At 45.2% G+C, this 22,472-nt stretch overlaps 1 protein-coding gene across 1 annotated transcript in view; it reads right to left on the minus strand.

The window, feature by feature from the left end:
- Positions 1–10,197: 10,197 nt before the first annotated feature.
- The window catches only part of LOC147700738 (olfactory receptor 5V1-like), a 138,972-nt gene continuing 126,697 nt past the window's right edge, over positions 10,198–22,472 (minus strand). Inside the window, exon 4 of the mRNA XM_086929739.1 lies at positions 10,198–11,378. Within this exon, the coding sequence (XP_086785865.1) occupies positions 10,402–11,378 (977 nt within the window). The 3' untranslated portion in view covers positions 10,198–10,401. The remainder of the gene's footprint in view (positions 11,379–22,472) is intronic.

Below are 22,472 nucleotides of genomic sequence, written 5' to 3' on the forward strand. Positions count from 1 at the left end.
TGGATGATGACGAAGCGAAGGAACTGGGAGGGCCCATAACGCTAACGGAGATTAAAGTGGCCATTAAACAAATGGCAAGGAACAAAACACCTGGGGTAGATGGCCTGCCGATAGAATTCTATCTGAAAAATATTGATATTTTGGCGCCCAGACTATTGGTGGTGTACACTGAGGCTGGAAAGCTGGGGTGCTTGCCCAGATCAATGAGGGAGGCACTGGTGGTGCCACTGCTGAAACCCGGTAGAGAGGCATCTGATTTAACGTCCTATAGACCTCTGTCCATGCTAACTGTGGACTATAAGATATTGAGCCGTATCCTGGCCACCCGATTGCTTCCACACATGACCAGATTGGTACACGGGGACCAATCAGTGTTTATTCCTACTAGGAACACATCACTAAACATACGCCGACTGATCCGGATATTGGACAGTGCTGAGGACACTGACAGAGGACCTGCGGTCTTATCAGTTGATATTGAGAAAGCTTTCGATAGCCTTGAATGGGCTTACTTGGATGAGGTGCTGGGGAAGTTTGGTATAGGTGAGTGGTTTGGCAGATGGACAAGAGTGCTGTACTCATCAGCCACAGCAAGGGTACGACTGGGTTCGATTGTATCCTCAGACTACCCGGTCCGTAGAGGGACAAGGCAGGGGTGCTCGTTGTACCCACTGCTGTTTGTCTGGGGTCACGGGCGACGCAGAGTAGCATTGAATACTTTGATTGAGGACCAAGCTCGAGGGGGGGATGGCAGTCCCCGATTTTGAGCTATATTACTTAGCAGCGCAGCTTCAAATATTCACACAACACGTTGCCAGGGAATTCAGAGGACCGGAGCACGAACCAGGGACTGGTATACAACGCCACATCCTGGCATACATAGTTATGCAACAGAAACTAGAAATAAGGGACCTTACAATGGAAGAAAAGATGATCAGGCTATGTTGGCAAAGAAGCCTGAAGAGAGCAAAGAAGGCCCGGCCGTATGCCCCAGAGATACCACTGGGAATGTTGACTGCTCTGCCGCATGGGGTTGATTGGTCCCCGCTGTCAGAATGGGAGGAACTAGCCTTACAGATGGTGGGAGATCTATATGTTGACGGAATGTTGGTCCCCTTTCAGACGTTGCAGGAACAGTGTGGTCTACCGGACGGGAGCTTTCTTTTACATGCGGCGGTGGTAGCGGCGATTCAAAAACACTGGAAAGGAGGGCTCATTGAGCCAGAAACGACCATGGCCTGCCAATATGTAGTGATGGCCGCGGGTACGTTTAAAGCGGTGGCCTGCTTCCATAACAGGATGTTAAATGAGGGATTGGAACCGCTCCTGGCGCTGAAGTCGAAATGGGAGGATAGTATAGGTAGGCCCATTCCAGACACGGTGTGGGGACATATTCTGAAACGAACATGGAATGGGACAAGGAATGCACGTTTTCAACAGGTACACTTTTATATCCTGCACAGGGCATACCTGACCCCGGAAAAGATTAAACTGTACTTTCGGGTACATGAAGCAATGTGCCCGAGGTGCCTGGCGCCTGAGGTTGACATAGACCACCTGCTGTGGAGTTGTCCAAAATTCGGGACATATTGGCCAGAAGTGGGGAACTCCTGAATGTGGTTACCAACAGGGTAGTGGACTTTGACATGGCGGCGTGCCTATTGCTTTGGTTTCCGCACACAAAGTACACAAAAATAACGAGCAAATTCATTGATCTAGGGCTCATGTTGGCGCAAAGAGAAATTACCTGGCACTGGAATTCCAAGGAGGGTCCGTCAGTAAGGAGATGGATGAACGAACTGCTGAAATGGTCTGGATGTGAAAGTGTGCTCCGAATGAGACAGGCTGTCAGGACTGACAATGACAAGAGCTTGGAAATGGCTAGAGCGTGGGAGATGATAGTCCAAGCGTTGCGTGACTACATGGTGGAGGATGAAGAATAGACACACTATACACTTAGGGCACCATGAGGCTTGAAAGAACGAAGGGACCACCCGATTTGTAGCATGCTCCATTATTATGATAGCGAGACTAGGCCCACATCAGCAGCGGTTGGGGGGGAGGAGGGCAGAGGGGATTGTTTGGGGAGGGTTGTTAGGCACCGAGGCTTCGCTCTGGGAGAATCTGAAGCTGAATCTAGGGCTAGGTACATTGCAAAGGGTTCCGAGAGGGCCCGAAGAGGCTACCAGGGGTGACAATAGATATACCCCGGACCGACACAATAGGCGTCCACTGGTCGATAGGAACAGGACCAGGGCTATATATAAGATGTCGCTTATATGGATCGCCGGAGCGTGCTGGCTGGTGTAAGGGGAGGGGCGGGAGTTTAGGGGGGTAAAATGCAGATACAAAATGATGCTATTAACCAGCTATCCCTCTAGGATAATCACTGTGACGCTCTTGCTGGACGAATCGATGCGCCGCCCGGCCTCCGGGTTGTGGGCTAACTGGCTGTGTACGGAATTATGCTTACCTTGTCTATGCATTGTGACGCCATAAGTGTACTGATTGATCTATTTTGTGAACTGGTTTCTAATTCTGCAATAAAAACATATTTAAAAAAAAAAATGAGTGTTTATATGGGTTAATGATTGGTTGTCTGAGTACGTGTATGGGTGCCTGAGTGTCTGTGTGGGTGGGGGAGTGTGACTCCCTGCATGGATGTGAGAGTGTGAGCTTTACTGGGTGTATGGGTTCATGAGTGCATCTGCGAGGGGCTGTATGGGTAAGTGAGTGTGTGTATGGCTGTGTTGGTAAGTGAATAGATGTCTGAGTGGTATATGTGTGAGTAACTACATATGTGAAAGCCAGTATGTGTGACTGTTGGATTATATGTTTGATTACATGTGAGAGTGAGTGATTGTGAGAGTGGCTTTATGGATGAGTGTGTGTTTGTGTCTGTGATTGTAGAAGAACGTAAGTATGTGTTACTATCTGTATGAATAAGTGAAGGGGTGTATATAGAACTGTATAGATGTTAAATGGCAGCGTGATTGATTCTTTGGGTGACTGGCTAGGTGTGTGAGCAACTCTATGGGTAAGAGGCAGTGTATGAGTGTCTGTGTGGGTTTATGAGTACATATATCTGTGGCTGTATTGAGGATGAATGACTGCATGTATGAGTAAGTGAGTGAATGAGTGTATAGACCTATGAATCAGTGGGTGGGTATGTACCAACTGGTATTGGTGTGTTTATGGTTTCAAAAATGTTAGTCTGTATTTTAGAGTGGGTGTATGAAAGGTTATATTAGGGTGTGAGGAGGTGCATCAGATATTAAGTGGATGATGTCATCAGTGATGTCATTTGAGATGTCAGCAGTTGTCATGTTCCTCTGTGGGTTAAATAGACACACAAGGACTGTATAAACTACAAGTTCCGATATGCCATGGGTCAACGATCTGGTTTTCCCAGGGAAACAGGGGGAGCCTTTATAAGTCCTTCCCTCAGGGCACACTGGTGCTTGTCAATGTACACTAATGAGCCTTGGACCTTAGATTCTCTTTGATGTGTTTGCTGCCTATAGTTTTTCACCGCGCTCCGTAGGATTGGAGTCTTCCCTCTCTGGTTGAGCGTCTACTGACAGAGGGAGCCTCGCTGTTCCCAGTAATTGTTTTCTGTGCTCCATAGGATCAGAGCCCTCCCGCTCTGAAAGAGCATCTGCAGACTGTGGGAGCTGCTGCCTCACTGTTGTTGGTTTGAGTGCACATCACTCCACAGACAGAGACTATTCGCACTGTGTTGAGCTTTCACAGGCTGTGGGAGCTGCCGTCTCGCTGTTGTTTGACTCACAGGATTTTCTAGAGTCAGGACAGTGAAGTATCAGCGATACTAGTAGGCACAGGGGTTCCAAGATTTGGCAACTCGAATACTAGTGATAGAGCATTGTGGTCACTGTCGTGTTGGGGGAGGACAATGAAGTCACAGACTCTGGACCATAGCCTTGTCTCCACTAGGATGTAATCGAGAAGAGAAGCTTGGCCATATCTATTGAATTTTAGATTTCCTGGGATAAAAATACAATTCCCTTAACTTCAAGTGAAATTATCAATCCAGTAGTCGAATTAATTAATACGTCACTTCAAATAGAATACTTATTTGCATTTATTCAAAAGGTTAAAAAATGAAAGATAAACATCATGTTATGTAATGACATAATAGAGACTTTTTGAAACATGGAGATTGTATATTTTAGTATCTTTGTGGAATAGAAAAAAGTAACAGTCTGAGAATGGCAGATAAAGTAACTGTGTATTGTACAGAAAACTGTGATACGGTGTTTTAACTAAATAATCAAAGTACAAAATAAGTCTAAAATGTGGTTTGTACTACAGTTTCTATAATTGGAAATTGAGATGTGGGATATTAATGGAGAATATATAGTTTAAGCTATATTATAAAGAGCTGACGCTGAATATGTATCTGTCCTACATAGGATTTAAACAAAAACCATCAGGAGTATAAGAATAAGAGACAGAATTATTTGTGGTCTTGATAAAGATGGGAGTATTAACAAAATACCATCGAAACGCATCGAAGCTGGGGTCACACAATTCAAGGAACAACCTAACCTGATTAAATGTTAAAGGAATCAAAATATTGATTGGGTGGTTTTCTGTCAATGTTCCAGAATGTGTATGAGTAATTGACAAGGGGTTAGGTCATACTACTATATTGTCTCTTTTTCTTTTTATGCTGGTCATAAGAAGCAATTGGAAAGCCATTGTGGTAGAGTTTTTCTATGTTAGAATTTCAATATACATTGAATGTTCCAATTTTATGTGTTAATATGAAATGTCTTTTTTAAAATGTTTTGTTTTTAAATTGTAGTACGTAGAAAGATGTTTATCTTTCATGTTTTACCCTTTTGAATAAATGCAAATAAGTATTCTATTTGAAGTGACATATTAATTAATTCGACTACTGTATTGATAATTTCACTTGAAGTTAAGTGAATTGTATTTTTATCTTAGATTGGTACCTTATTTCCATATTCCATATTTGCAGGGACCAAAACAAGCTAGTTTGCAGGAAAGTGCAGACTGCAGGAAGCCGAAAGCTTTGGGGGTCATCATTTCTGGTCCACAGAGAGAAGAGGATGAGGCTTCTAAAGCAGAACAAGTGCTGGAGTCTGGGTTGCTTCTAGAGCTGCAGGATTTGTTAGATGCTGTGTGTTCTACTCGGTTAGGTTTCTGCAAGGCACAGAATGAGTTCCTTATGTTCATGGAAGGAAGCCTGAGAACCGGCCAGCAAGGAAGTATTTCGAAAACACCATGGGTCAGATTTATTTGTTATGTTATGTTATGTTATATAATTTATTGAGCACACTGTTACCCATAGGTGTCCTGGCGCTATGTGAAACATTCTTAGGAATGAGCCCAAAGTTATGCTTGTCCGCAAACAACCAAGGTTTTAAGGCTTTTAAAAAACCCCAGAAGGTTTGACATACCTCTCAAATACAGGGGGAGCTGAGTCCAGGCTCTGTCTGTATTGACTACAAATCTTTTGCCACCACATGTGTTTTTTTTACAAATGGCACATAGACCAGTTTGGCATCAGATGAACATAATGGTCTATTAGGAATGGACCAGTACAGATGCTCCTTTAGATAGGCCGGTCCAACTCCGTCCAGTGCCTTATGAACCAGACACAATGCCTTGAACTGGGTACGCTTCGTAACTGGCAGCCAGTGCAACTTCTGTATCTCTTTCAGTATTGGGGCATATTTTGGGATGCCCAACACCAGTCTTGGCAGCAGCATTCTGCAGAAGCTGCAACCTCTGCAATAATCCTTCCCGCATGTTAAAATACAGACTCTAGCTGCATTGACTACAAAGCTTTTGCCACCCCATGTGTTTCTTTTTACAAATGGCAAATAGACCAGTTTGGCATCAGATAAACGTAATGGTCCATTAGGAATGTACCAGTACAGATGCTCTTTTAGATAGGCTGGTCCAACTCCGTATTGTGCCTTATGAACCAGACACAACACCTTGAACCAGGTAAGCTTCTTAACTGGCAGCCAGTGCAACATCCGTATCTCTTTTGCTATTGGGGCGTATTTTGGGATGCTAAAACCCGTCAGGCAGCAGCATTCTGCAGAAGCTGAAACCTCTGCCATAATCCTTCCTGCATGTTAAAATACAGACTATTGAAGTAGTTCAGCCTCGACATGGTGAGAGAGTTCATAACTGTTTTTTGTCCTTCTATGGGTAAATATGACAGAATTTTCTTGCAGGACCTGAGCACAAAAGACGTGGCAGAGGTCACTGCATTTATCTGGTATTTAAAATTGAGCTTCTGGTCCACCCATACACATAGGTTTTTAACCTTCCTGTTCAGAGCTGGGAGAGGGCCCAGGGTATCTGGCTACCATTCTGGGGTCCACAAATTAGGATCATAGCCAAAGCATAACAACTCCGTCTTGCTTATTTAAGGCAATTTTGTGCCATCCAAAGCCCTATTGCATTCATACACTCTTTAAAATGGCGAGCCGTGCCCTTTGCCTCAGATGGAAGAAGAGAAACCACAATTTGCGTATCATCCGCATACGTAGTCAAACTAAAGCCAAATGACGGAGTAAGAGGTGCCAGCGAGGATACATATATATTAAATAATGTCTGACTCAGTGAGGACCCTTGCGGGACCCCACATGGCCATGAAAAAGGGTCTGATACAAATTCCCCCAGCACCACCTGCTGACTCCGGGTCGACATGAACAATCCTAAGAGTCTCCCTGCTGCCCCCTGTATGCCAATCTCCTGCAGTCGGTCCATCAACAAATCGTGATGGACTGTGTCGAATGCTGCAGAGAGATCTAGCATAATAAGAGCTGCCTTGCCACCTTTATCTAAAATAGTCCGAACCTCTTTGGTGGATTTCAAAAGTCCTGCTTCATTACTGTGGCCCCCTTGAAAGCCATACTACGTTTGGTCAAGAGCTTGAGTGAATTCCAGAAATTTGCTAAGCTGCGTATTTATATGTCTCTCGACAACTTTCGCTGGTATTGGAAGTCTTGATATTGGCCTGAAATTATTAGGATCTTTAGTGTCGAGGTTCAGGCAGAATGGATGTTTTTTTCCAGTCCGACGGGTAATAGCCTTCTTTATACATCGCATTAAAAATGGGTGTCAAGGCTCGAGCAACCAACTCTGCTGCTAACTTTAAAATCACTATCGGACAAGGTTCCAAAGGGGAACCAGATTTTACCTGCATCAGGAGGTTGACAGTATCTGTGGTAGTAAGCTGAGCAAAATTGTTCAACAAACTTTTTTTTCGAGTTACAGGTTATCTGCTTGGTCTGCCCTAGTTTTGGGAATTAAATTGGTGAAAGCAGAAAAGATGGTGTTCACTTTCGCATAAAAGAAACTGGCCAGAGTTTCACAGAGCGCCTGACTATGTGTAATTGCAATAGCCACTGCATTGGCCAGACTGGTGACTGTATTGAATAATTCCCTAGCAGGGTTGGTAGCTCTATTGATCTTCATGGAATAAAAGAGAAGTTTGCCTGATGGATCTCCTGTTCATATATGGCAAGACCTTGTTTATACTCCTCCTTGTCGCTATTCTTGTACTCCGCTCTCCATATTCTATCCAGATGTTTGCAACTCAATTTCTTTTCCCTGAGTTCCTGTGTGTACCAAGGAGCGGAGGGTTGCCTTCTAGTGGGATAGAACTTATTGAGGCCTTGAGTTGCCCTTGTGACTCTCAAGGCAACGTAAGGCAAATCAAGCCCCTAAATCCGATTTATTATGCCACTCAGCACAACCCCACATTGCCCTGCGTGGCATAGTAAAGCTGGAGTAAGCCAAAGCATAGCAGGTTGCTGCCTTGCGTTAATGTGTGTTGGGAAAGCATTCCATAGGTACAGCATGGTGTTGCCACACATCCAGCAATCATTTTTGGCGCATTCCCAGATTTACTAAGTTTAGTAAACCTGGGAATGTGTCAAGATGGTAAGCCTTCACAACAGAGGCATAACCTTCCTGGTACTACTACAGGGCCACAAAATCTAAAGAGGCTTGCGCTGGCAAGATGGTAGCCACAATTGCTTGACAGCCACCGACCATCAAAGTGCAGCCCAGCAGACCAAGTCTTGATGCTCAAAAATTGCACATGAGACTTTCAGAGTGCAGTAGTTTGTTTGCCCAAGATGGACACTAGCTTCACTTAAAGGGAACTGCTGGTTTCACTGTAACCAGATACCCGAAGACCACCATGTTTTGTGGTAAAAATTGGACCACCATGTTTGTGAATCAAGAGGTGGCCACAAGAAGATCCCTGTCACTGGATCAGCTTCCTCAACATCCTTCTGTATCTTCAGTACCCTATATCCCTTGCATCAGGACCACTCATTTGAAATTGATGGCGGTTCTCCCATAGACCCTGGAACTGGACTGGAGACTGCTTTGTCTTCAAGGTAACTGTTCTACCAAGTGTTTGAGGCCCCTGTGGCTCACTTCCTGCAGGTGCTAGTCATAATCTGTGAGTCGGAGAAGCCAAACCCTTCTTTACAGAAGTTTTCAAAGTCACTGTAGTAGTTGCTAATGCTTGTTTGTGAATTGAGTGAAAATCAGTGGTTTACTATTTGCATAATAATTTGAATCTCCAAATCCGTCCAGGGGATTTTGTTTGTTTTGTTATCTAAGGATTCATATAAAAGTGAGATCTATTTTTCTTATTTACCTGATTTTGTACCCTGTGCATGTGTTCCTTTTTTAAAGCCTGACTACTCAAAGCCACAGCTGCAAATATTTGACTAATGATTTTACAATTAAGCTTAACTCAAGATGGTTGTCAGTTTATTACATGGTGATTTGGCACACCCACTATATTTAATAAACTGCTTTCCTCATAGTGACCTACGGCAAACAATCCAACAGTGCCCCTCTGTACCTAAAACATGATGGTATGTCCTTTCTTTCCCTGTATCGAGCTTCTGTGCCCAGCCTAGAGGTATAGCCAGGGAAATGAGCAACTCTTCCTCTGTGCTCACTCAAAACCAGTTTTGGTGTACTTCCTCTCCCACTGAGATTGGTGCCTGGCTGAATAACAAGACGTAGGGGTGATAAGGACTTGGTGTTAGCTACATCACACTGTGACAGTGTAGGTCGCTTTAAAGTTAATTAAGTTCTATGCTCAGCCCAAATAGACATTCTGCCTGGTGAACAGAACACCTCCCCATGAACCCTTTGTCTAAGCTCTGGGAGTAGGGTCACATCTCATCAAGGGGGCTATTTAGACACCGGGTGGCAGTTGTAGCTAATGCATCCCATTTCCTCTTATATTCAGCACCCCACTCCCTAATTTACAATATACTTTTGTTATATCATGCCTATTGTATGACTCTTTGACTCTGTAAAGTGCTCTGGTACCCTAACAGGTCAAGTTTGTGCTCTATAAATAAATAAAATTTAGGGAGGGAAAATGTAACTTCCCAAAAGTAACTTTTACAAAATATTTATTACGAATTCAACTTTTCTAATGCATTGTGCTTGTCATAAATACTTCAAAAGTCAAACCAAAGACTTTGTAATAGTTTGTCAGCAGAAGATAATAATTCTTAATATAATATTGCATCCCAATGCTTTATTATGGAGAAACCAACCCTGCTGCAGCAAATGCAGCTTTTAGGGCATTTTCCATTTTCACTGTAAATATATTTTTACCACTAAACATTTACATGTCCTATTTTTAAATACCATACACCCCACCTTCAGGGGAGTACAGCATACTTAGGGATGATTTATAATATTTAAAAGGGAAGCTTAGGCCCAGCAAAAAGGGTTATTTTAACAGGTCAACTTTACAGTTTTAAAACTGCACAGGCATACTACAGATAGTAAGTCTACAGCCATGTTTACACGGTCACTTTTTCTTGTGACATATAAATGTCATCGGTATACTTTGCATCATATACTTTTGACTCGTAGGTAAATTAACTATGTCAACCAGGGGTAAACCAGTTTCAAAATATTGAAAGGTGAGCACAGTCACTTTACAAATGGTTAGCAGGGCTGTAGTGCACAGAGTTCCACAGCCAGCAATAAAAGAAAAGTTGAAAATCGGGGTGAAACCAGGAAGAAGATGATGATTTCCATCAGAAATATTTAAAGATGCAACAGGTCAAATCTGAAAATTCAAATTGTCCAACATGAACACATGTTATAATATAATGAAATACATAACGGCAAAATACAAAAAAATAGAGTTTATTGTTCCTGTAAATGAGTCCTATAATTCATTTAACATGGGATTTGTGAAGACACAACTGTTTTTCTGAGTAGACTTGGAGGAATACTAAAGGGCACTATGTGCTAGGTAGGTTATCACTAAGTAACATTTACTTGTATGCTACATGATTTAAGACCATATAGAGACACATGTCAGTTCTTTGCTTCTAATCAACTATGTAGTCTATTCTTAGTCTTCCGCAGGGTATTTTTAAACTGGTTGTTTTTCAGACTGTATATAATGGGGTTACACAGAGGAGTTACAGCCACATATGACAGAGACACCAGTCTATTCTCATTCATTGTAAATATTGATGTTGGTCGCATGTATGTAGAAAGGATTGAACCATACAATAAAATTACCACAGTGAGGTGAGAAGCACATGTCGAAAAGGCTTTGCGCCTCCCTTCTGTGGACCTGATTTTCAGGATTGTTGAGATGATGTTGATATATGATGTCATAATTAAAACAAAAGGCCCCAGTCCGATGACCACACCCGTGAAGTAGGTCACTTTCCCAATTGTAGCAGTGCTGCTACAAGAAAGTGCCATCACAGCTATTACTTCACAGAAGAAGTGATTGATTGTGTGAGACCCACAGAAGGAGAGTCCAGACAGTAGTGCAGTATGTGGTATTGGATCTATGAATCCAACTATCCAGGTTCCTACTGCCAGTTTAATGCACATTACGTTATTCATGACATTTATGTACCGTAAGGGATTGCAAATGGCCACATAACGGTCATAAGCCATCACTGAAAGAATGAAGAATTCGACAGACACCAAGGACATGAAAAAATACATCTGCGACAGGCATCCAGTGAAAGAAATTAGTTGTCTTGCCAGAAAGAAATCTGCCAGCATTTTGGGAAAAATTGTTGTTGTGTAAGTGATGTCAATAAAGGCTAAGTTTGATAGGAAAAAATACATTGGTGTGTGCAGTTGTTTGTTGGAATAAACAATTGCCATGATAAGAAAGTTCCCAACCAGTGTTGCCATATAAATTAACAGCAGGGCAAAAAAGATTGGAAACAGCAGATGCGGTAAATCCACAAAACCTTTGATTAGGAACTCATTTTCTGAGGTCTGATTTCTTTTTTCCATTTGTCTCGTGGTGTAGCTTCTCTGTATTGGAACCTTGTGACTTTCTACAATTAAAAGGACAAGATTCATTAATATGGGAAACTCAAAGGTATTGATGTTTAATGGGATATGGGCACTTGGCTATCATCATTTCACATTTCCAATTAGATGAAAGCTGTCAAATTATTGACATGCACATATACAGGAGTACAGAAGTTACAAAGCAGTTTGGATTGTATTAGTTACTTTTTTCCGAAGGACAATAAAAAAGCCTCACATGATCTATGTTCCTGATTTCAATGTTAGGTAAATATGTTGAGTCCAGATGTTACTGTTCAAAGCTCTTTCAATAGATAAATCATTTCTACACATGAATATTATGTAGAGATTGCCCCAGATAATACATTTTATTATATTTTATTTCACAAAGCGTGAAGAAATTGAGAATATAACTTTCATAATGAGGACATAATCGTGTTGGCATCCTTGACCTACTACTTCCGACTGAAACTTAGCTCAATGGACCCTTTTTAGCCAGAGTTTGAATGATTATCTCAAAATAGTATTCGATCATTCGCCTTGATAGAATTTGGAAAAGTAGTGGGAGCTACCAATTACCTGCAGAGTACTATGGATTGAAAAGGTCTGAAAACTGTTCAATTCTAAACATTAACAATGGAAATACTATCAAATTCCACAGTATATACCCTCTGTCTAGTTTTGTGACCAAAGGGTAACCAAGAAGAATAGAGCTATAAATCAAAGACCTCAAGAACATTTATTGAAGCATTTAAGGTCCTCTTTTACTTACAATCTATGTGTTATGATTATTGTTTCCACCTTCAACCTCACCCATCTTCTTTCACTGCTTGCATCGCTTTTCCACCCTTTGGGTTTACCTAGAATTCTGATGCGTGGGGTGGATGGTACTGGATTTTGTTGCCAATCTATGAGTGTTCATATTTTCTATTAAAGTCTGTGTTTACTTTTACTATTTCAGTGGTGAGCTTGACTGTGTGTAGTGGACAGGAAACAATGCATTTCTGAGAGGTCTTGTCGCCCTTCAAGTCTGCCTTCTCCAACAGCCCTCTGAAGCACATGATGTACCGTAGCACCTCAACCCACACTAATGAAAAGGTACCGCCTCCAAATTTAGTAATACCACCATCTATATTCTATTACATACTTCAAAGGATCATGCAATTCAAGCCTCATTTTGACACATAGAGCGCATTTTTAAATTATTTGCTCATCAATGATAAATGTGGTGTCATACACCACAGATGACATTTTGTAAAAAATCATTCAAACAAAACTGAGGAGATTTATGAACTACACAACATTTTCTCTCCAATTCATTTATGGAATTCCATCTACCAAATAAACTTTAAAGGATAATATAAGAACCAGCACAAGCACATCATTCACCTCTAAAGATGCCTTGTAATGCAGTTCTCTACGTACATTCTAGAACAAGGAATCACTTGGCCTACAAACACATCTGAATGATATTTAACCCCCCCCAAAAAATAATGAACAGTTCTGTAAGCTGCTGTTCAAACACTCTCAAGTTCCATCTATTTTATCAATCAATCAATCATGGATTTTTAAGCATGCTACTATCCTGTGAGGGTATCAAGGAACTGAGGGAGGGATTAGGGGGGTACAGCTCTGGGTCATTCGAAAAGCCAGGTCTTGAGACTTTTCCTGAAGGTGTGCAGAGTAGGGGAGCATCTGATGTTGACTAGGAGCTCGTTACAGGCCTTGGATGTGCTTCTGGAGAAGGCCCTTCCACTTTCTCTGCTTCTGTGGATGTTTGGGTTCTCAGTTAGGCCGAGGTCAGCGGAACAGAGGTTTCTTTTGGGTACATTTAAAGAGATGTGTTCTTTGAGGTATTTAGGTTTGATGCTGTGAAGGGGTTTATAGGCATGGGTGAGTAGCTTGTAGGTTACTCTCTTCTTGATGGGGAGCCAGTGGAGGTCTTGCAGGTGTTGGATCATGTGCTCATGTCATGGGGTGCAGAGGACGAGTATGGTTGCAGTGTTCTGCGTAGGGGACATTTTAGTAGTTCAGGCTTCTAGTTATGAGCATGTGTGTGATGTTATTTCTGTCTTCATGGGGGATCCACTTGAAGGTCTTGCTGAGGATGCAGAGCGATTTGAAACATGTCGAGGTGACATCGTTCATCTGGCGAGTCATGGAGCAGGAGGAGTCTAGGATGATGCAGAGGTTCCGGGTGTGGTCCGTCAAGTTGGGTGGGTTTGCGAGGGTCGAGGGCTACCAGGTGTTGTCCCAAGTAGTGGGGGAGGGTCCAAGGACCAGGACCTCTGTCATCTTCAAGTTTAGCTTTAGGCAGATGTTGCTCATCCAGGCTATGACGTCTTTCATCCCTTCCAGGAACCTGAGTCTGGTGTGTTCAGGGTTCTTTGTGAGGGAGAGGATGAGCTGGGTGTCGTCAGCATAGGATACTATTCTGAGCCCAAGCTGTCTGATGATGGTGGTGAGGGGGGCCCTGTAGATGTTGACAAGCGTTGGGCTGAGTGATGATCCTTGAGGTACTCCACTATTGATGTCTATGGGTTCAAATGGGAAGGGTTGGAGTCTGACCTTTTGGGTTCTGTCGGCAAGGATGGAGCGGATCCACTGAAGGGCGGTTCCCCGTATGCCCACTTCATGGAGTCTGTCTGTCTACGTCACAGCCGCCGCGCTCTCATTGGTCAGGGTGCCGCAGCATCATAGCAGGGCCGCGCACTGATTGGTTGAAGGGCCGTAGTGTCTTAGCAGAACTGTGATTGGCTGAGCTCGTGAAAGCAGTGCTCTGATTGGCTGGAGCGCCGTGCTCTGATTGGCTGAGGCATTTGTGACACTGTGATTGGCCGAGGTGTTGTTTACTTCTGCCCAGAGTATTAGGGCTTTGATTTTCCGAGCGCTAGTGCCCAGAGCTTCGTTTTGAAATCTATCACGACATTGGTAGTGAATATCACAGCAGCCACCCTGGTTAGGACAACAACAGCAGAGGTGAAAAGGACACTGGTTTGGCTATTAAAATACTGGGTAAAAGCAGATAACTAGCAGCTGCCATTAGAATTGCAAATAAAGATAAAGTTATAGCAGCAACAACAGTCATAGCATCAACGAGCACTGTACACTAGAAAGAAAGGCTACCAAAGTATCCTCAACAGCATTGTGTCACAAACATGAGTTATTGGAATGATTATGAGAAAAAGCCTTCATGGTTTCAGAAGGTGAAAAATTATTTTAAACCTGATAAAAAAATTGAAACGCGTGGTGGTAAATTACTTCATAAGTACAAAACACCTGCAGCCTATATGGAAGGCGAATATGGTTATCATACTGTAATTTGGTTTGATAACTGGATGCATTATACCAGAAATGTTGGCGTACTAGCCTGGCCAGAAGATGGGTCATTTAATTTGAAAGTTTTACAAAATCTGAGAGGAAAAATGATGGATCTTCTGCCAAAGCCAAGACCTACACAATTTGAAGCTTTAGTTGAATGGGAGATTGAGATGATGGAACTTGAACGCGAAAGCAAGTGTTCAGCACCTAAATATTAAAAATATGTTGTAAATAAAGAAACACATGAGGAAAAGGTGAAAAGCTGGAGAAAGGCAAACATGTATGATGGTCTGTATCCAGTAAGAATAATGATTACTGAAGATTTAGAACAAAAAGCTGGTAGGAGAATTGATGAGGAATTAGATGATGCAGTTTTAGAAGATATTTATGCTGCTAAACCCAAACCGCCACCTTATCTAGCAGGTTCACAACCTACTCTGAGAGTTTCTACTGAAACCTCTCCAAGTGCACCTCCTAGAGAAGCTGAGGAAGGTTCTCCCAGATTTTTAAAATTACCTGAAAGGGTAGGGTCAGTAAATCATTGTAGCACACCTAGAGAAAATAGATTCCAGCAACAGGAAAGGAGAATACCTGTTGATATTCCAGAAATTTCTAGTTATAATAAAGCAAAGGAAGATTTAATTCAACAATTGACAAAAGGCATGGAAGCAGTGACAGTACCAGTATGGCTGAGATACCCGCCACCCCCTCTCAACACAATCCCCAAGGATGGGAAACCGGAAACAGTTCTGAAGTTTTTGGAGACGGGAGGGAGTGACCCTCCCGGGCCGTATTTATTAAAATATGAAACAAAATTAAAACATTAAAATAAACAGTTTCATATTATGTACAATTTCATTACCACATTGCGATGTTTGGCTAACCTTAACATATCCTCTAGTACAAAGGTTCTCCTAGCCGAACTAACATCCTACCAAACATTTACTTAACTTTTGAAATTGTACATCCTAACGTTTAAGGGCCAACGGCAAGGTCGTAACCGGTGTCAAGATCCCTAACCCAGACATATCCCCCTCACTTGAGAGGGGCGGCACGGAGGCTTACCTCAAGTGCAACTACCAATTTCCCTTGACTTGACGGGGGCCCCAATAAAACTCGACGCCACTTAAAGGTCGTACGAGGACTCGTGTGAGGTATCTAGAAGGTAGCGTAGAACCCCCCCCAAACCCCACACAACTTACCACATCTGCCGTCGCAGACGTACTGGCCCCGGGAAATTCCCCAGGAGGGGGCTGTAACCCCTCCTACCCATGAAGGGGCCTTGACCGCCTTCCCTTTCCTTTCGGCGACCCATCCTTAGAAGGGACCGCCTCCCCGTTGAGGGGCCAATGGCCACCTCCCCCGAGCGCCCCCATCCGTAATGGGTGACGCCCACTCATAGGGATCTTCCAATTAGTGCTCACCGATCATGACCTTACCGCCCGACCAAAATAAATACGACAATGATAACTAAATAACTAAAGACTAAATATAACAGACAGTAGCAACAACAACTTTATTCAAAGCATGCCTACTGATGAACACTAAAGCAGAATACTTTATTTGCAAAACATAACACAAAACAATCATTCTTTATTGCATACTCAAAATCTTCACGATAATACCGCAACCTGTAAACGAAAATCAGAATTATCAATCAAACTTTATTTAAAACCACTCGCTGTCTTCAGGGGCTGGTGGGTGGGTCAAAAATGGCTCTTCGTTCCGTCTCGAGCTCACGTGCAGCGAGGAGGTGCAGCTTCAGAGCACAGGAACAAGAGGATGCTTTCTGGTCTTGTTCCTCCTTTTATCCGTCTTCAGGGCGGGCGTAAACCCGCCCCTGCCTGCCCCAAGGGTGTGGCCAGCCGCGTCAGTGTCTAGGCCAACCCACTCTAGGGCGGGAAAAGGCGCGCCCCGGCTACGCCGCTTCGGGCATACCAGCCGAGACACGCCTCCCGCCCAAGATGGCTTCCCGGGGGGATCGTGGTACTCTGCCATACGTTCGGGGGGACCGATTGGTCGCCCCTTGCCATATGGCTGAGATACCCGCCACCCCCTCTCAACACAATCCCCAAGGATGGGAAACCAGAAACAGTTCTGAAGTTTTTGGAGACGGGAGGGAATGACCCTCCCGGGCCGTATTTATTAAAATATGAAACAAAATTAAAACATTAAAATAAACAGTTTCATATTATGTACAATTTCATTACCACATTGCGATGTTTGGCTAACCTTAACATATCCTCTAGTACAAAGGTTCTCCTAGCCGAACTAACATCCTACCAAACATTTACTTAACTTTTGAAATTGTACATCCTAACGTTTAAGGGCCAACGGCAAGGTCGTAACCGGTGTCAAGATCCCTAACCCAGACATATCCCCCTCACTTGAGAGGGGCGGCACGGAGGCTTACCTCAAGTGCAACTACCAATTTCCCTTGACTTGACGGGGGCCCCAATAAAACTCGACGCCACTTAAAGGTCGTACGAGGACTCGTGTGAGGTATCTAGAAGGTAGCGTAGACCCCCCCCCCAAACCCCACACAACTTACCACATCTGCCGTCGCAGACGTACTGGCCCCGGGAAATTCCCCAGGAGGGGGCTGTAACCCCTCCTACCCATGAAGGGGCCTTGACCGCCTTCCCTTTCCTTTCGGCGACCCATCCTTAGAAGGGACCGCCTCCCCGTTGAGGGGCCAATGGCCACCTCCCCCGAGCGCCCCCATCCGTAATGGGTGACGCCCACTCATAGGGATCTTCCAATTAGTGCTCACCGATCATGACCTTACCGCCACAGGTCCGGATAGTTGACCGGCTATCCGGACCCCCCACCACACTCCTACCTAAAGGTCATGTTTAACGTCTTCAGCCAAGCTATGAAGTCTCCTATGAGTAACTCATTCCCCATCCGAGACAAATGAACACCATCCCCCAAGTACATACTGTCATCATTAATACATCCATGCGCGATAGAATGCAGTGCATTGGAACGGAACAACCTACGTACTTTGTTATTAATCTTTCTTACAGAGTGATTTAAAGCAGAAACCGAAAAAGCCCCCCGCCACACTTTTCGTGGGATCATATGGGACCACGCAATCGTGCACCCTGGAACTCTCCTCGCTAACCAACTTACAGTGGAAAGCATCGCTTCCAGGAGAAGTCGTCTACCAGTGGTGACCAAATCATTGCCCCCAAGATGTACTATGACTACAGACGGCGGTGACCTCGTCCGCCCTAGCAAACCCTCGAAAAATGATTGGAACTGGTCAATACAGAGACCGCCCTTTCCGTAGAAGGACACACTGTACCCGTATTCCCCAGCCACGTGCACCATGTCACCTGCCTTGAATACGTCTGCGGCACGCCTCACGTATGAGGGCCCACGACCCACACCTCCTTTTTAACAGCCGGTGATGTCTGACCGCTGGCCCGGTGTTGGGTCGACTGCATAGTCCGCCCCGCCTCGTAGGCTTGCGTAACTGAAAACCAAACAAAAAACATGAAGCGTGAGTACATCATTACGGCTTCACAACATGTGCAAACGCACATACCTTTTATAACAATTGGAGGACCAACGCCCCACACGTTTAACTTGTTCCACATTCAGACCCCTTGCTGTAGCCTCTGTAGCAGCCCCTATCCGAAAGGAATGGGTCCCAAATTCACCCGGGTTCAAGCCCGCAGCTGTAATCGACATCGCAAGCACCCGCTGAAACTGAAACCTCGTCAGTGGGGTGGCGTCCGCGTGTCTCAACAAGGTCCCCCCCCATGATGCCACCCTTTGTGTTAAATAATCCTCTAAACACTTCACTGGGCACATGGACGACCCGGGAATCCTGCGTACAATTATGCAGTCACCCATCCCACTCTGGTCGGTTTTGGACCTCACAAACGAGACAGTCATCGTCTCACCTCTGATCTGAACGTGCTCTGCGCACAGTCCTCCCGTCACATCCTGCTTGTTCCTTGCCACTAATTCGCTTACCCGCATAGCCCCATGAAATGCCAGCGTAAAAGCGGCTCGGAATAACACTGCCTCAAACTGAGATGAACAAGTTGTAGGGAGTCTGGATAATAACTGGGCCAACCTATCCAAACCTATCGGGCGCCTCTCATCTACTCTGCGACCCTCAAGGCGTTGCCACCCACGTAGCGCTTTTTGCACAACGAAAGACGCTGTCGGGTCCTGGATCCCATGAGCCCTAGCAACAAAGGAAATGGCAGCCCGATGCCTCTGGGCCGTGGCCACCGTTTTCCCTGCCAGATGTAATGACATCAGAAAGTCCACAACCCCTTCCTCCTGGCCCCAAAGCTCCTCCCCAGTAGTCCCCAAAAAGGCTAAATAGGACCGGAACGCCCCTTCATATGCCTTCCTCGTCCTGGGTGCTAAACTCTCTCCCACGAGGTTACGAAGTTCGGGGCACCGAGAGACCAAAGAGCTTCGGGGAAGGGTGCCGGCTCCGGGTCCGCTGTGGGCAGAAAACCCCAGAAGGCCTGCATACGAAAACGAGAAAGGGAATCAGCCGCCTGGTTCATTACCCCAGGGACATGTCTTGCTTTGAACAACACATTCAGTTGCATACACAGTAATACGATTTCCTTGAGCAGCCTCAAAACCCACTTGCAACGTGCTGCCTGACTATTGATACACTCAACCACGGCCATATTGTCAGACCAAAATACCACAGAGTGATCTCTGAAACCTTCGGGCCACGTTCTCAGGGCCACGAAAATGGGGAAAAGTTCCAGGAAGGCAATGTTACTTGTCAGTCCACTGTTATGCCACCATGCCGGCCATTTTTGTGCAGACCATCGAGCACCGAAAATGGCACCAAAACCTACACTCCCTGCCGAATCTGTCCACAGCCCCAGCTCCTCAGAGGACACGGCTGGTTTATTCCAGACGACTCGACCATTGAAATCCGCCAGAAATGCCAACCAAATGCGCATGTCCTGGCGGACCTCGGCCGAGAGCCTCGTGCGATGATGGCCCTCCTTCAATCCGACCATGGCTTGAGCGATCGAACGGGAAAAGGGGCGGGCCATAGGTATAACTCTCATGGCAAAATTCAACTGTCCCACTAACTGCTGTAACTGATGCAGCTTAACCTTAGCTTCACTCAAACACATTTGCAGGGATGCCCTGAACTTTAACACTTTATCACTTGGTAAACGAAGACAACCTTCTCCAGAGTCTAACTCGATCCCCAGAAACTCGAGGCAAGTCGAAGGACCCACCGTCTTACCTGGTGCCAATGGCACGCCAAACTGATTCATTAAAACACAAAATGCAGCCAAAGCTTGCCCACATTCTGGATCCCCGGCTGCCCCCAGGAACAAAAAATCATCGAGATAATGCATCACATGTTGAAAACCCGTCTTCTTTGTGAAGACCCATTGTAGAAAACTACTGAATTTCTCGAAATAGGCACAAGAAATTGAGCATCCCATCGGCATACATCTATCCATATAATACTGACCCTGAAACATGAAACCCAGTAGACGCTGATCGTCTGGATGTACCGGGAGCAACCGGAACGCTGACTCGATATCAGATTTTGCCATCAGCGCCCCGGGCCCCAGGCGATTCAAAATGGCCACGGCCTCATCGTACCGCACCGAACACATTTCCGGGTCTATCGCCTCGTTTACGGAAAGACCACGTGGGGCTGACAAATTATGTATCAGCCGAAACTCACCCGGGTCCTTCTTGGGGACCACTCCTAAAGGCGAACAGACAAAGTTAGCCATCGGCGGTACACTAAACGGACCGGCGACTCGACCTCGAGTAACCCCCTTCCGGATCTTTTCCTGTACCACGGTCGTATGCTGCAAGACTGATATCTGATTTTTGCATTTTTCCACACCCTGAAAGTCCCCCACTGGGATGCGGAAACCATATGAAAACCCGTTCCGCAACACCCCAGCAGAAGCACGATCCGGGTATTCACTGAGCCAGGGAATCATTGCCAAGGTATCAATCGGGGTAGGTAAAGGTGCCCCTCGGACTATGTTAGACCTGTTTGGCACCTCCTCTACCCCCGTTATCACCCGTTTTGGCTCTGCACGTGGACTCAGGATGGGATGATTGCCCACACCCACTACATTCGTGTTTAAATTTGCACGATCCCTGGGGCCTAGTACATTTACTCCTGTTAAAATTCCAGCAAACCCCTTCATTTTGGACCTAGACACAGAATCATAACAATCCCAAGTTAAGTTTTTATCATGTTCTTTTGATTTTCTGAACAGATTATCATAGCAAAACCAATGATTACCCTTGTGTGATACCGAGTAGCCCATGATCCTTGACTGATAACTCGGCAACTCGGGTAGCAATTCGGGCCTCCGTTCTCCCAAGATCGATGTGAAAATTCCCCATGCCTTGCCCCAATTGCCAATGTTTTCATTAACCTTAAAGGCGGCCATCTTTGCGCGCCAAACACTCGGATGCATGAGATCCTTCTGACCTTTAACATGCTCCATCTCATAATGATCAGTAAGCAACGAGAAGATGTTTACATATTCCCCTGCCCATATCTTTTCTTTAATAGCTAAAGGAACATGCTGCCCCAACCTCTCCCTTCGAGAGGGAGCCGACTCTTCCCTCGCAATCGGCAATGGCCGCTTACCTGAACTGGACGCTGTCTCTGCGACTAAAACCGTCCCTTGTGGCTTCTCTGCGGCCGCAGCCGGCGTGGATACCTTCGCTGCTTCACGAGTTTCCCGCAGTTGCTTCATTAACACCTGCGCGTCAACAGCCGTGGCGCCCTTGCTACTTTTACCCAACCACGCTGCTACTTGTGCTGCCAGCTCGGGCGGCATGTCTTCCCCGGACACGGGGGTGACCACCACGGGAATCGGATTCCCCTCTCCTGGCACAGGAGTGGGTACTTCGAGCGGGGCACTGGGACCCGGGGTATCTCCCCCAGCTGCTCCTCTCCTGGGCCTCTTGCCTTTTCCTCCCGGGGCCGTTCCCTCCAAAGGACGTTTCGGGCCCCCTTCCTCGTTTTTATCCATCCGCCTCTTTAGGTCGGTCATCTCCTTCATGAGAACACGCAGCATCTGTTCGGTAGTCATCCGCTTTCCCGCCTTCTTCGGCATTCTCCAACAGAGTATCTGTAACACAAACGAGAAAGATTACAACGCTCAAAAATGGCTCTTCGTTCCGTCTCGAGCTCACGTGCAGCGAGGAGGTGCAGCTTCAGAGCACAGGAACAAGAGGATGCTTTCTGGTCTTGTTCCTCCTTTTATCCGTCTTCAGGGCGGGCGTAAACCCACCCCTGCCTGCCCCAAGGGCGTGGCCAGCCGCGTCAGTGTCTAGGCCAACCCACTCTAGGGCGGGAAAAGGCGCGCCCCGGCTACGCCGCTTCGGGCATACCAGCCGAGACACGCCTCCCTCCCAAGATGGCTTCCCGGGGGGATCGTGGTACTCTGCCATACGTTCGGGGGGACCGATTGGTCGCCCCTTGCCATAACTATTGGTCCTGTTGTACCAGTTTTTGATCAAGGAGACAATAGACAAACAGCTTTGACAGTTCCAGTAAATGCAGAAATTCAAAAGGTTGCTGAAAGACTTTATTCAGAACTTTCAGAGATTCATAGAGAAAAATCTATGATGCCAAATTTAACTTTAAATGGAAGTTTGTCGAGTTCTCAAACACCAACTGTGGCAGATTCAGATTCAGGTTTGTCAGAGAAAAGCTTAAAAAGAACAGAAATATCTCAAAATGGATTGTCCCCTGTAGCTCCTGATTATAAAAAGCTTGATGTAGCTAAATTAAAGGCTGACCTGGA

This window comes from Lissotriton vulgaris, chromosome 7, assembly GCF_964263255.1.
Source record: "Lissotriton vulgaris chromosome 7, aLisVul1.2, whole genome shotgun sequence".
NCBI classification, from domain to species: domain Eukaryota; kingdom Metazoa; phylum Chordata; class Amphibia; order Caudata; family Salamandridae; genus Lissotriton; species Lissotriton vulgaris.